Source organism: Biomphalaria glabrata, chromosome 9, assembly GCF_947242115.1.
Source record: "Biomphalaria glabrata chromosome 9, xgBioGlab47.1, whole genome shotgun sequence".
Lineage (NCBI taxonomy): Eukaryota > Metazoa > Mollusca > Gastropoda > Planorbidae > Biomphalaria > Biomphalaria glabrata.
This window is the reverse complement of record NC_074719.1, coordinates 13,552,776-13,567,481: the sequence shown is the minus strand read 5'-3', so window position 1 is coordinate 13,567,481 and position 14,706 is coordinate 13,552,776. Positions and strand designations below refer to the sequence as shown.

Here is a 14,706-nt window from a genome sequence, read left to right as displayed (position 1 = left end):
TTTATAGAAAAATTACAAGTTAAAAAAAAAAGCTTTCTGAATAAAGAATTTTGAATGAATGAACCAATACTTTGTTAAGCATCACGATAAATATCTTATCTTATATAATACAGACGTTACTTCAAAAAAGAAGATGATTACGTCCTACGCGTCATGCATTTAGTCATGCATATTAACCAATGACTTAAATTCTGCCAAGTCACTGGTTTTCCTGGCTAGCTCAGGCAACCCATTCCATGCTCTAATAGCACTAGGGAAGAAGGAGTATTTGTACAAATGCGAGGGATGTGCCTTTATCTTTGTGTCTTTCTGAGTATTTGATTAAATTTTGTATTTGAAGATTATGGTTCAGTGTTTTATGTATAATTGCTACTTTAGCTTTGAGTCTTCTATCCTGAAGGCTTTCTAAATTTAGTGATTTTACTGAAGGTGTTACTCGAGTCAAATGTGAATATTCGTTTGTTATAGATCTCACTGCTCTATTTTGCGTCTGTTCCAGTTTCTTGATGTTTTTTTGAGTTGAGGGGTCCCAAACGGAGGATGCATATTCTATTATTGGCCTAACCAAGTGTCTAGTGTCTGCATCACGATAAATATTCAAAGACTTAGAAGTCTAGTGTCTATGTTGCTATCTCATGTAAAATATAATCTAGCTGATATCTATCCGAAGTAATGAAGTGTTGAAGAAGTATCTCTTTTCTACGTTATACTTTGAAGTTTGTTAAAAGGTTTCTTTGTTCCATGTTGGTACTGTTCAATAATCGACGACAGACCGGAGAAGACACAGACGTATTATAAGGTCAATCTTTGACTAATTGGCCGGCTTAGTCGGACCGACCTAGTCCCGTCCATCACGCATGCACGAAATTGACTTGGTCCACACACAACCACGCCAACGTGAGATGCCTCCATTTGAAATTCATCTCACCGACACACACACACTCACTCACTCACTTTATCTTGTACGTATTGATACTGCAGAGTTGCGCTATGCCTTAGACTTTTATTCAATCTACCGCTCTCTAACTCTGCTTTCTTCCTTCTGACCTTATCTAACTCGTGTTTCGAGAGTAGAGGTTGAGAAAATACCAGGAATGTTTCTAATATCAGTTGTTGTTGTTTTAATGTCTTCACTTCTTCCAATTCCAATGCTAATAAAAGGGGAAAAAAAGATTTTTATTCTTTCTTTTAACTTTTAGCTTCTTTAAAAAAAAAAGTGGATCCAGGAAAGATGCCAGATGATCTAAGTGCCAAGTAATCTTAAAGTGGATGGAAGATAGCAGGTTGAAATCAAAGAGAGAGAGAGAGAGAGAGAGAGGATAAAGCAGGGAGAAACCTATTTCTTTAAGACAAGACGACCCACGACTATATATATATATATATATATATATATATATATATAGATAGATAGATAGATAGATAGATATATAGAGAGAGGGCCGGTCCTAGCTATTGCGGGGCCTTGTGCGAAACGGATTTGGCGCGGCCTAGTCTGGGTAGGGATAAGCATAAAGTCAACATTAAGATTTTGTATTAGAAAATACATTCGTCTTTACAATAAATTTTATTGAATGAAAGCTGACAATGCAGTTTTTATTTTATCGATCGTAAGACTGGCACCTAGAATTAGCGTGGGGCCTATGAAAGTGCGGGTCTTACTGCGATCGCATAGGTTGTAGTGGCCTAAGTCCGGCCCTGTATATATATATAACTTCCTGAATGCATCCCTGCTCAAGACACTGGCACCTCATAGACTACATCATCACCAGACAATCTGACCGTCAGAACATACGTGTCACCAAATCTAGCTGTGGTGCAGAATGTGGAACAGACCACCGCCTCATCATCACAAAACTAAACATTCGTATTCAACCAAAGAGACGTCCGCAAAAATCTAAACCCATAAAAAGCTAAACACGGCCAGACTAGCAGATGACAAAATTGAAAAGTCGCTTACAGATGCGATAGAGAACTGCCTCAAGTCCACCCCTCTAGCTGAATCAAATGTAGATAAAAGCTGGTAATGCTCCAAAGAAACTATCCATAGCACAGCATTAAGCATACTCGGACCTATGGAGAGAAAGCATCAGGACTGGTTTGATGAAAACAGTACTGAGATCAGAAAACTATTAGATGAAAAGCATAAGCTCCATAAATTGTATCTGAACAACCCAAACTCCCAGTCCACTAAAGATGCATTCACAAACATCCGCAAAAATGTGCAAAAACAGTTACGCCAAATGCAAGATACCTGGCTAAGAAAGAAAGTGGAAACAATACAGGAATTGGCTGACAAGCACGACACGAAGAACTTCTTCCATGCCATAAACGAGGTCTATGGACCCATAAAGTCAGGCTCATCCCCCCCCCCCCTACTAAATGCTGATGGGACAATCCTATTGACAGACAAGGAAGAAATCCTAAAACGCTTGGCCAAGCACTTTGAAAAGGTTCTCAATACACCCTCAAGTATAAATGAAGCAGCCATAGACAGGCTACAGCAAGTACCAATAAATGAAAAAAATGGATGACCCCCCCCCCCCTAAGCTAAAAGAAAACGATCTTGCCATTCAACAGCTCGCAAGCGGAAAAGCCCCAGGAGCTGACTCCATTCCGGCAGAGGTCTACAAAAAAGGTGGATTAGCCCTGATTGAAAGACTTCATGAGCTGTTCTTAATTATGTGGGGAAAAAGAGTCAATACCACAAGACTTTAAAGATGCCACAATTGTCCATTTATACAAGCGAAAAGGAAACCGCCAAATCTGCGACAACCACAGAGGAATATCTCTTCTCTCTATTGCTGGGAAAATCCTTGCACGTATCCAACTAAATAGGTTCATACCTCATCTAGAACATGGTCTACTACCAGAAAGCCAGTGCGCTTCAGAAAAGAGCGTGGAACCATTGACATGATCTTTGTGGCAAGGCAGCTCCAGGAAAAATGCCAAGAACAAAATGCTAACCTCTTCTCAATATATGTCGACCTAACAAAAGCATTCGACACTGTTAGCAGAGAAGGACTCTGGAAGATTATGTCAAATTATGGCTGTCCACGAAAATTCATAACCATGGTGAGACTATTTCATGATGGCATGAAGGCTCGTGTTCAGGAAAGTGGAGGGTTATGTTCAGGAAAGTGGAGAACAATCAGAGCCCTTCGAAGCATCAAACGGGGTAAAACAAGGCTGTGTCCTAGCACCTACACTGTTCAGTATTATGTTCTCTGTTATGCTGACAGATGCATTCACAAATAGAGAAAACAACGGGATAAATATAACATACAGATTTGATGGTGGCCTATTCCACCCGAGGCGGCTCAAAGCAAATAAAAAATAAAATCAGCAGTAATCAGGGACTTGCTATTTGCTGACGACTGTGCCCTAAATGCCTGCTCTGAAAATGATCTGCAGAGCATCGTAAGTGACTTCTCAAGAGCATGCTCAGACTTTGACCTTACCATTTGCCTGCTCCAGGGAAAGCCTACTCGGATCCAAGAATCAAGATAAATGGACATGATATAAACTCAGTGGACAGATTCACATTCCTTGGCAGCACACTCTTCAGAAACGGAAAGATCGATAATGAAATCGACCTGCGTTTCGCCAAGGCCAGTGCATCCTATAGCAGACTATTTAAAAACGTCTGGAACAAACGAGGTATCACCACAAATGACATGTATAAGAAAAATACTAAATGTCAAATGGCAAGACAAAATACCAGATACTGAAGTCCTTCGAAGAGCGGGTCTGCAAAGCATCCACATAATCCTGATGGAGTCCCAGCTGCGATGGGCAGAATGGAAGACCGCCGCATCCCAAAACGACTCTTGTATGGCTAAATAAGCGAAGGAGAACGCTCGCAAGGTGGTCAAAGAAAACGCTTCAGGGACACCCTCAAAGCTTCTCTGAAGGCGTTCAGCATAATCCCAGCCACCCAGGAGACAGAGGCCCATGACAGAGCATCATGGCTTCTTTCACTAGATTCCACAATTACGAATATTGCATAATGCCCATTTTTTTATCGCGCGTAGGATTGGCGTTTTCCATAATGAATGACACCCCAAAATGACAATTTTTGTCTACATATTTCAGGAGATTTGTATGAGTTTTTTTAAAGATTTTGATAATATTGCATAATGCCGTTTTTTTTAAGGCGCGTAGGATTGGCGTTTTCCATATTGAATGATACCCCAAAATGAAAATTTTGGTCTCTTTATTTCAGGATATTTGTATGAGTTTTCTTAAGTTTTTAATAATTTCCGGATATTTCCAGGACATTTTCGTATATTTTGCATTTCAGGAGATTTCCAGGAGCTCCTGGTAAATCGACAGGAGGCCGCGGGAAATCTGTTATAAGTTATAAAATGGTTTAATTTAATAATTTATACACCTAGAATTAGCGCGGGTCGTATGAAAATGTGGGGCCCACTGCGGTCGCATAAGTTGCAATGGCCTAAGGCCATCCCTGCAAAATAGCGGCGTATGCTACGCCGCCGGTCGACTAGTATATATATATATATATTACAGGTAACATCAGCCACCAAGGCTATATATTATATTGCTATGGACCCCTCCAACTGTAAACAATATCAATCTATAGGACAAGGGAAACAATCCTTCACCTAAACAACTTCTGCATTATTGTTCATTTGGATTATGTCGAGATCACCCATGCTTACAATTATGTTGATCTAGTGCTGAATCACATATGCTTCCGTATAAAACAAAATGTATACAGTAATAGACCTGATCCAATCTTTATTTTTTTTTTTATGAACACTACATTTCTAAGAGGTCCTCTTAATCGAGCCCCCCACCCCATCTCTACATTATTTATATCGATTTTTAATGACTTTCTTCCAGTATTCTATTTTGACAAGTCTCTTAAACCGAAGCTAACGAAGGAAAGGGCCCATTACTCCGAATAACGTAATTTTCAACACCCTTATAATAGGCTTATTGAGGATTTTCATGCATGGCGACAAAACCATAAACAGCAAGCTTTTTAGCGTATCGGGTGTACGGAATGAAAGCAAGTGTTGATTATCTTTGTTTTGTTTTATTTTAAAGGTAAATGATGCCGAAACTATTACTTTTATTCTATGAGGGGAATGCAATGAACAATTAAGCATGTCTTAAGAAGGAATGGGCCTGAGATCACTCATGGAATGTGTTCAAGTAACAAAGAAAACAAACAGCTGAATGGCTGACTTTGTATATCTATAGCTATGTATTCAAAACGAGGCGGGTCACGTGAATATTAAATGAGTTCTATGACACCGCGGATATTCAGGTCACTGATAAAGTCTTCAGAAAAATCAGGCAGACAACGTCGTACTTCCGGTGTTTCGCATGGCAGTGACGTAACGGCCCGGCCGACAGGAAATGATGACAATGATAAGGTATGAGATCTCGATTGGCGTGTGCCTCTTCTGTGAACCCTGGGAAGGCATGAAATATTTAGCGAAGTCTTCTACCTTCAAGACTTGATGGCATCTGGTTGCCGTGTAGCTACGAGAGAGAATATAGCAAGGAATAACTCATTAGTATAGTAACAAGAGAGTGTTGTGTTTTTTATACAACTAATTTAAAATATGTAGGAAGTTGTTTGTTTGTTTTTTAAATAAAAAGAAAAGAAAAATCAAATATATGTATATCGAGATAGATTTTTTTAAACACACGAGTACGTTGACAGATTTATTTTTAGAAAATTTAATCGATTTAGTTGTCTATGATTTCTCATTTTATTTAATTCTTCATAATTGCAAAGTCTTAAATGAATAGAAAGAAACATTTGAGCCGAGAGCGGGAATTTCCGCTGAAATCTTGTGACGTAATTAGGAAAAAAAACAGCAAAAGATTTATTGATGAAAAAACATAATTTAATTTTTAAGAGGATTATATTTAGAAAAATTGTATCTTTCTAGAATTTTCACTGTGTAACCAATTCGCTAGTAATTCCCCCCCCCCCCCAAAACAAAAAGTAAAGGCCTACATAAACTGAAAAATTTCTTTAAAAAATCGTTGGAGCCGTGTTCGAAATCCGAGTATTTTATCCATCCATCTTTTTCCGATCACGAAGAGAGTGCAAGCAAATACTTGGAATTGAAGGAATAAAATATGGCAAAAACATAATGTACAGACAAATAGAATGTTGATCATAGGTAAACATTCATGTCATAGGAATTAAGAGATGTCACATTAGAAAGGAAAACGCAATGAGCGATTTATTGTCCTCGCGTTATCATGTGATACTGGTTCGAGACTACACAGAACTGAATTATAGTTGTATGTAGCTTTTATATAGCGCTACTTTCATGCTTATAGCATGCTCAGAGCGCTACGGTCCTATCTCGTGGGGGGAGGGGGTATCTGGGAGAAGGTTTTCCGTGCTGCCTTTGGGCGCTAAGTAAACCTAACTCTGCTCTAGTCGGGTGTCGAACCTCGAGCCCCCTTAATAGGTAGCCAAGCCAAGTTTAAGCGTAATTAGCATTTCTTTAATTAGTATAAACACGGATATTAAGTTATAAGTCTTATCATTAGGCACATATAAAATTATTCCAATCGAAAATCACCCCCCCCCCCCACCTAACATCAAACCGAAGCCACATCAACCCTATTGACCCGACAGAACGTTAAACCCAACATCGTATGGAATGTCTTCAACGGTAAGACAATCCCTTGCATTTGTTCAAAAGAAACTTTTCTTATCAAACCAATACTAATAGACATTGTTCTTGGAGCCAGACTTTTTGCTCTGCTCAGATGTTTTGCTCTGTATTCTGTCTGTGCCAAAAACAATGCGCTAAGATTTTCAGCTTCACAAAATAAAATATCTACCAGATACCGCACTCACCCCACAATCCTTTAATCAAACGACAGCTACTCTCTGACATAGACTTTGCACAAACACGTCTTAAGCCCATCAGTTGTAGACTTCTCATCTGCCTACATTATAACGACCCCTTTTTAACAAAACTTATATCAACTCACTGTCTGTCTGTCCGTCTGGTAAAAAATTGAATATGTTTTTTCTCTCATTTACCAATCTAGGATCAAGGATCAAGTTAAAACTTTGTAAAATTATTTATTGAACCTGACATGAATCAATGAAAACAATTTTAAAAATTAGTTGATTAATTGTTGGTGATTAATTATTATGTTTGATTTCGAAATAAGGGGAATAAATGCTACTTAATTATATATATAGAGTCCCCTTATTACGTTTTGACACGTTTTTTTTCTCTCACTTCCCATTCTCAGATCAAGTTGAAATTTTGCTTAATCATTCATAGTCGATGACAATATATAATTCATAATATGTAAGCCCTATTAGGTCAAGGTCACAGAGACTGGTTTATGACGCAATGCTTACTTGATATCGGTTGTCTATGAATCATCGATCATTCATAATTTGTAGATGTGCAGATCCTGACATGATGCATTATTGATTTCATTCGACACCATTGAAACATAGGTAGCGCTACCAGGACGTGAGCCTAATAAATACATCACATGATACACAACACATAGAGCTTGGGGCTTTACGTTCAATATAAGCACGTGGAATACGAATGTGTTCAATAGAGACATGGTCAATTGAGCAGTTCTGAAGGAGGACTTCATTGTAGCGTGAGGAAGTGTTCAATATATTCGTGGTCAATAGAACAAGGTTCCGTTGAAGCAGTTATGCATAAATATTGTTACTGGCCCCAAAGCATCTCTTTTATTCGTCTATTCATAATTATAAATCGTACTGTATACAGTGAGATAGTTTAAAGCTTTAGCAGAGATTAAAAAAACAAATACAATGTAGCACACTTGATCATAAAGTAGCTGATCTCGACATTGTGTTGCACTAAACTGTCTGATGGACTGTTGCTACTATAAATCTGCCTCCAAGACGTAGAGGTACGTACTGAAAAGTGAATGAGGGTCATATTGTATTTCTTTCTTTGAGTCCCCTTGAATTAGGTGAACTGTGGGTTTCTGGCTTTGTTCTCCTTATATGAGTAGACTTCTGGGTATTTGAGTAGACTTCTGGGTATTTGAGTAGACTTCTGGGTATTTGAGTAGACTATCGGAATTTGAGTAGACTTCTGGGTATTTGAGTAGACTATCGGAGTTTGAGTAGACTTCTGGGTATTTGAGTAGACTATCGGAGTTTGAGTAGACTTTTGGGTATTTGAGTAGACTATTGGAATTTAAGTAGACTTCTGCTTATTTTAGTAGACTATCGGAGTTTGAGTAGACTTCTGGGTATTTGAGTAGACTATCGGAATTTGAGTAGACTTCTGGGTATTTGAGTAGACTATCGGAATTTGAGTAGACTTCTGGGTATTTGAGTAGACTATCGGAATTTGAGTAGACTTCTGGGTATTTGAGTAGACTATCGTAATTTTAATAGACTTTTAGGTATTTAAGTACCGTGTATTATTAGAAGATTCAGGGACTATAATCATTAATGTGAAATTGCTTATTTAATTTCTTTCTTGTCTTAAACAGGATTCAAACATAAACTCTCCAGTTCGTAAGCCACGTGATAACTTCTCGTTTGCTATTCCAAAACCAGAATTGAAATGTACAAATTTCGAAAGAAACATTGTAAGCATTTGAATACCGACTATTTTTCTGCACACGAAAAGAAAGACTTGTTTATTTGGTGCCATTTCTTTTTTTTAAATTTTATTTTTAAATGGTGTAGAACATAGACATGGTGTAGAACATAGACATGGTGTAGAACATAGACATGATAAAGAACACAGACATGGTGTAGAACATAGACATGGTGTAGAACATAGACATGGTGTAGAACATAGACATGGTGTAGAACATAGACATGGTGTAGAACATAGACATGGTGTAGAACATAGACATGGTGTAGAACATAGACATGGTGTAGAACATAGACACGATATAGAACATAGAAATGATGTAGAACATAGACATGGTGTAGAACATAGACATGGTGTAGAACATAGACATGGTGTAGAACATAGACACGATATAGAACATAGAAATGATGTAGAACATAGACATGGTGTAGAACATAGACATGGTGTAGAACATAGACATGGTGTAGAACATAGACACGATATAGAACATAGAAATGATGTAGAACATAGACATGGTGTAGAACATAGACATGGTGTAGAACATAGACATGGTGTAGAACATAGACACGGTGTAGAACATAGACACGATATAGAACATAGAAATGATGTAGAACATAGACATGGTGTAGAACATAGACATGGTGTAGAACATAGACATGGTGTAGAACATAGACATGGTGTAGAACATAGACATGGTGTAGAACATAGACATGGTGTAGAACATAGACATGGTGTAGAACATAGACATGGTGTAGAACATAGACATGGTGTAGAACATAGACATGGTGTAGAACATAGACATGGTGTAGAACATAGACATGGTGTAGAACATAGACATGGTGTAGAGTGTCGAACATAGACATGATGTAGAACATAGACATGGTGTAGAGTGTCGAACATAGACATGATGTAGAACATAGACATGGTGTAGAACACAGACATGGTGTAGAACACAGACATGGTGTAGAATATAGACATGGTGTAGAACACAAGACATGATGTAGAGTGTCGAACATAGACATGATGTAGAACATAGACATGGTGTAGAACATAGACATGGTGTAGAACACAAGACATGATGTAGAGTGTCGAACATAGACATGATGTAGAACATAGACATGGTGTAGAACATAGACATGGTGTAGAGTGTCGAACATAGACATGATGTAGAACATAGACATGATGTAGAACATAGACATGGTGTAGAACATAGACATGGTGTAGAGTGTCGAACATAGACATGATGTAGAACATAGACATGATGTAGAACATAGACATGGTGTAGAACATAGACATGGTGTAGAACACAAGGCATGATAAAGAACACAAGACATGATGTAGAACATAGACATGGTGTAGAGTGTCGAACATAGACATGTAGAACATAAACAAGGTGTAGAGTGTCGAACATAGACATGGTGTAGACCATAGACATGGTGTAGAACATAGACATGGTGTAGAATACAGACATGGTATAGAACACAAGACATGGATGGTGTAGAACACAGACATGGTATAGAACACAAGACATGGATGGTGTAGAACATAGACATGATGTAGAACATAGACATGGATGATGTAGAACATAGACATGATGTAAAACACAAGACATGGATAATGTAGAACATAGACATGATGTAGAACACAAGACATGGATGGTGTAGAACATAGACATGATGTAGAACATAGACATGGATGATGTAGAACATAGACATGATGTAGAACACAAGACATGGATGGTGTAGAACATAGACATGGATGATGTAGAACATAGACATGATGTAGAACACAAGACATGGATGGTGTAGAACAAAGACATGATGTAGAACACAAGACATGGATGGTGTAGAACATAGACATGATGTAGAACACAAGACATGGATGGTGTAGAACATAGACATGATGTAGAACATAGACATGGATGATGTAGAACATAGACATGATGTAGAACACAAGACATGGATGGTGTAGAACATAGACATGATGTAGAACATAGACATGGATGATGTAGAACATAGACATGATGTAGAACACAAGACATGGATGGTGTACAACATAGACATGGTATAGAACACAAGACATGGATGGTGTAGAACATAGACATGGTATAGAACACAAGACATGGATGGTGTAGAACATAGACATGATGTAGAACATAGACATGGATGATGTAGAACATAGACATGATGTAGAACATAGACATGATGTAGAACATAAGACATGGATGGTGTAGAACATAGACATGATGTAGAACATAGACATGGATGATGTAGAACATAGACATGATGTAGAACATAGACATGCATGGTGTAGAACATAGACATGATGTAGAACATAGACATGATGTAGAACATAAGACATGGATGGTGTAGAACATAGACATGATGTAGAACATAAACATGGATGATGTAGAACATAGACATGATGTAGAACATAGACATGCATGGTGTAGAACATAGACATGATGTAGAACATAGACATGATGTAGAACATAAGACATGGATGGTGTAGAACATAGACATGATGTAGAACATAGACATGATGTAGAACACAAGACATGGATGATGTAGAACATAGACATGATGTAGAACACAAGACATGGATGATGTAGAACATAGACATGATGTAGAACACAAGACATGGATGGTGTAGAACATAGACATGATGTAGAACATAGACATGGATGATGTAGAACATAGACATGGTATAGAACACAAGACATGGATGGTGTAGAACACAAGACATGGATGGTGTAGAACATAGACATGGTATAGAACACAAGACATGGATGATGTAGAACATAGACATGATGTAGAACACAAGACATGGCTGATGTAGAACATAGACATGATGTAGAACACAAGACATGGATGATGTAGAACATAGACATGATGCAGAACACAAGACATGGATGATGTAGAACAAAGACATGATGTAGAACACAAGACATGGATGGATTAGAACATAGACATGATGTAGAACATAGACATGGATGATGTAGAACATAGACATGATGTAGAACATAAGACATGGATGGTGTAGAACATAGACATGATGTAGAACATAGACATGGATGATGTAGAACATAGACATGATGTAGAACATAGACATGATGTAGAACATAGACATGGTGTAGAACATAGACATGATGTAGAACATAGACATGATGTAGAACACAAGACATGGATGATGTAGAACATAGACATGATGTAGAACACAAGACATGGATGGTGTAGAACACAAGACATGGATGGTGTAGAACATAGACATGATGTAGAACACAAGACATGGATGATGTAGAACATAGACATGATGTAGAACACAAGACATGGATGGTGTAGAACATAGACATGATGTAGAACATAGACATGGATGATGTAGAACATAGACATGATGTAGAACACAAGACATGGATGGTGTAGAACATAGACATGGTATAGAACACAAGACATGGATGATGTAGAACATAGACATGATGTAGAACACAAGACATGGATGTTGTAGAACATAGACATGATGTAGAACATAGACATGGATGATGTAGAACATAGACATGATGTAGAACATAGACATGGATGGTGTAGAACATAGACATGGTATAGAACACAAGACATGGATGGTGTAGAACATAGACATGGTATAGAACACAAGACATGGATGATGTAGAACATAGACATGATGTAGAACACAAGACATGGATGATGTAGAACATAGACATGATGTAGAACACAAGACATGGATGGTGTAGAATATAGACATGATGTAGAACATAGACATGGATGGTGTAGAACATAGACATGATGTAGAACACAAGACATGGATGATGTAGAACATAGACATGATGTAGAACATAGACATGATGTAGAACATAGACATGATGTAGAACACAAGACATGGATGATGTAGAACATAGACATGATGTAGAACACAAGACATGGATGGTGTAGAACATAGACATGATGTAGAACACAAGACATGGATGATGTAGAACATAGACATGATATAGAACACAAGACATGGATGATGTAGAACATAGACATGATGTAGAACATAGACATGATGTAGAACATAGACATGATGTAGAACATAGACATGGATGATGTAGAACATAGACATGATGTATAACACAAGACATGGATGGTGTAGAACATAGACATGATGTAGAACATAGACATGATGTAGAACATAGACATGATGTAGAACATAGACATGATGTAGAACATAGACATGATGTAGAACATAGACATGATGTAGAACACAAGACATGGATGATGTAGAACATGGACATGATGTAGAACACAAGACATGGATGGTGTAGACCATAGACATGATGTAGAACATAGACATGATGTAGAACACAAGACATGGATGGTGTAGACCATAGACATGGTGTAGAATACAGACATTGTATAGAACACAAGACATGGATGGTGTAGAACATAGACATGATGTAGAACATAGACATGATAAAGAACACAAGACATGGATGGTGTAGAACATAGACATGATGTAGAACAAAGACATGATGTAGAACACAAGACATGGATGGTGTAGAACATAGACATGATGTAGAACACAAGACATGGATGGTGTAGAACATAGACATGATGTAGAACATAGACATGATAAAGAACACAGACATGGTGTATTATCTAACAAAACAAATTAGAAACCTGAGCTACAGACAGACTGAGAGCGGATCACTTACCAGTAACTTCCTTCTCGCCCTCCAATGACTTCTTCTCCTCCAACTTTCTTTTTTTGGCATTTTGAGAACCGCCATGTTTGCTGTTTTTCAGATCAGTTTCCGAGTCATCCGGTGAGCGGTGTCGGCTTTTCCCGCATCCCATACTCCGTACGTCCACCGTTACGCACATGGATGCGGTGCGCGTGCGCAGAACACGCAACACGCGCCTCCCAACGAGCTACGACAAGGAGGACCAAAAGGTTTTCATACTATGACGTGTGCCCTCTATGACGTCAGAGGATCCAGACTTGAACATTTAGTGTGGACGTTCTATCAGAGACCTGTGGACATGGAATGTAAATAAATAGAAGGACAAATAGAGGTAATAGTTCATGTTGTTACAATGGGGGCCCCCGCAATGTATATTTAGCATATCACTATCAGTCATGGGTTTTGTCACAGGCTTTTAAAGACGTGGGACTTAAAGGGTTAACATATTTAGTGTATCATACGATTGACGTAACTTTAATTAACCCACTGGTGCCTGTTGCTGGCTTCCTATGCATAGTGTATAAGAAATGCTGATAAAGTGATCTAATTAATAGTAATAGTTATTATTGAAAACAAAATTTAGAAGTGGGGCCTTACATGCATTCATTAAATTGGGCCCCGCAATCTGTAAGCCCGGCCTTGTCTACAAGAGTAGCTTTCCCGCATTGAGTTTTCGCATCTGCAAATATTGTATGTTTTGTTCTCTGATAGTTTCACGATGTCTTTTACATTATTAGCGTGCTGACGTTATTACCCTGGGACACCAGAGATAATGGCTATCCGAAAATGTCGGATGAGAAACATTATCACGTGACCTTTAGTCTATTTACACGGCAGTTTTAGCTACACCCTGCATCCATTCTGTGTTCTGTACGCTGCACCTCATGTCAAGTTTTTTTTTACATGCTCTATAAATAAACAGTCTACACTAATCGAACAAACGGCGTGAAACCTTACTTACCCCACCACTTCCCATAATTCCATCTTTCCAAGTACCCTAGTTATATTAAGAATTCTAATTTCATTCAACCGATTCATTCTAATTACTGTACACTTGTGAGATAGTATCCGATACGAGTTTCTCGTTTATCCGACAATAGTTTCTCGTTTTGTTCGAAATAACGTGAAAAGGGACATAAATCTATATTTAGTCACAGCTTAGAAAACGCGACAGAAATTAATCATTCCTAAGTTACTTTTCAATCCACTAATCTAGTTAAACCTAGATCTCTCAGAGTCAGATTTCAGTGGATAGTCCTCTGAGCAACAGGTTGTTTTTCTAACCTAAGATCTGGAAGCCACCTGATGAGCGGAACCCTCACGTCAATGAAAGAAAAATAAACAGCTGGGTAT

The 14,706-nt window shown here is 38.1% G+C and overlaps 1 protein-coding gene across 2 annotated transcripts in view; it reads right to left on the bottom strand.

Moving 5' to 3' along the window:
• LOC106064856 (uncharacterized) overlaps positions 1-14,706 on the bottom strand; it is a 75,598-nt gene that overhangs the window by 5,571 nt on the left and 55,321 nt on the right. For both annotated transcript variants that reach the window (XM_056041184.1, XM_056041183.1), the window contains one exon: positions 13,324-13,643. In XM_056041184.1, coding sequence (XP_055897159.1) covers positions 13,324-13,492 — 169 coding nt within the window. In that variant the 5' untranslated portion in view covers positions 13,493-13,643. The remainder of the gene's footprint in view (positions 1-13,323; positions 13,644-14,706) is intronic.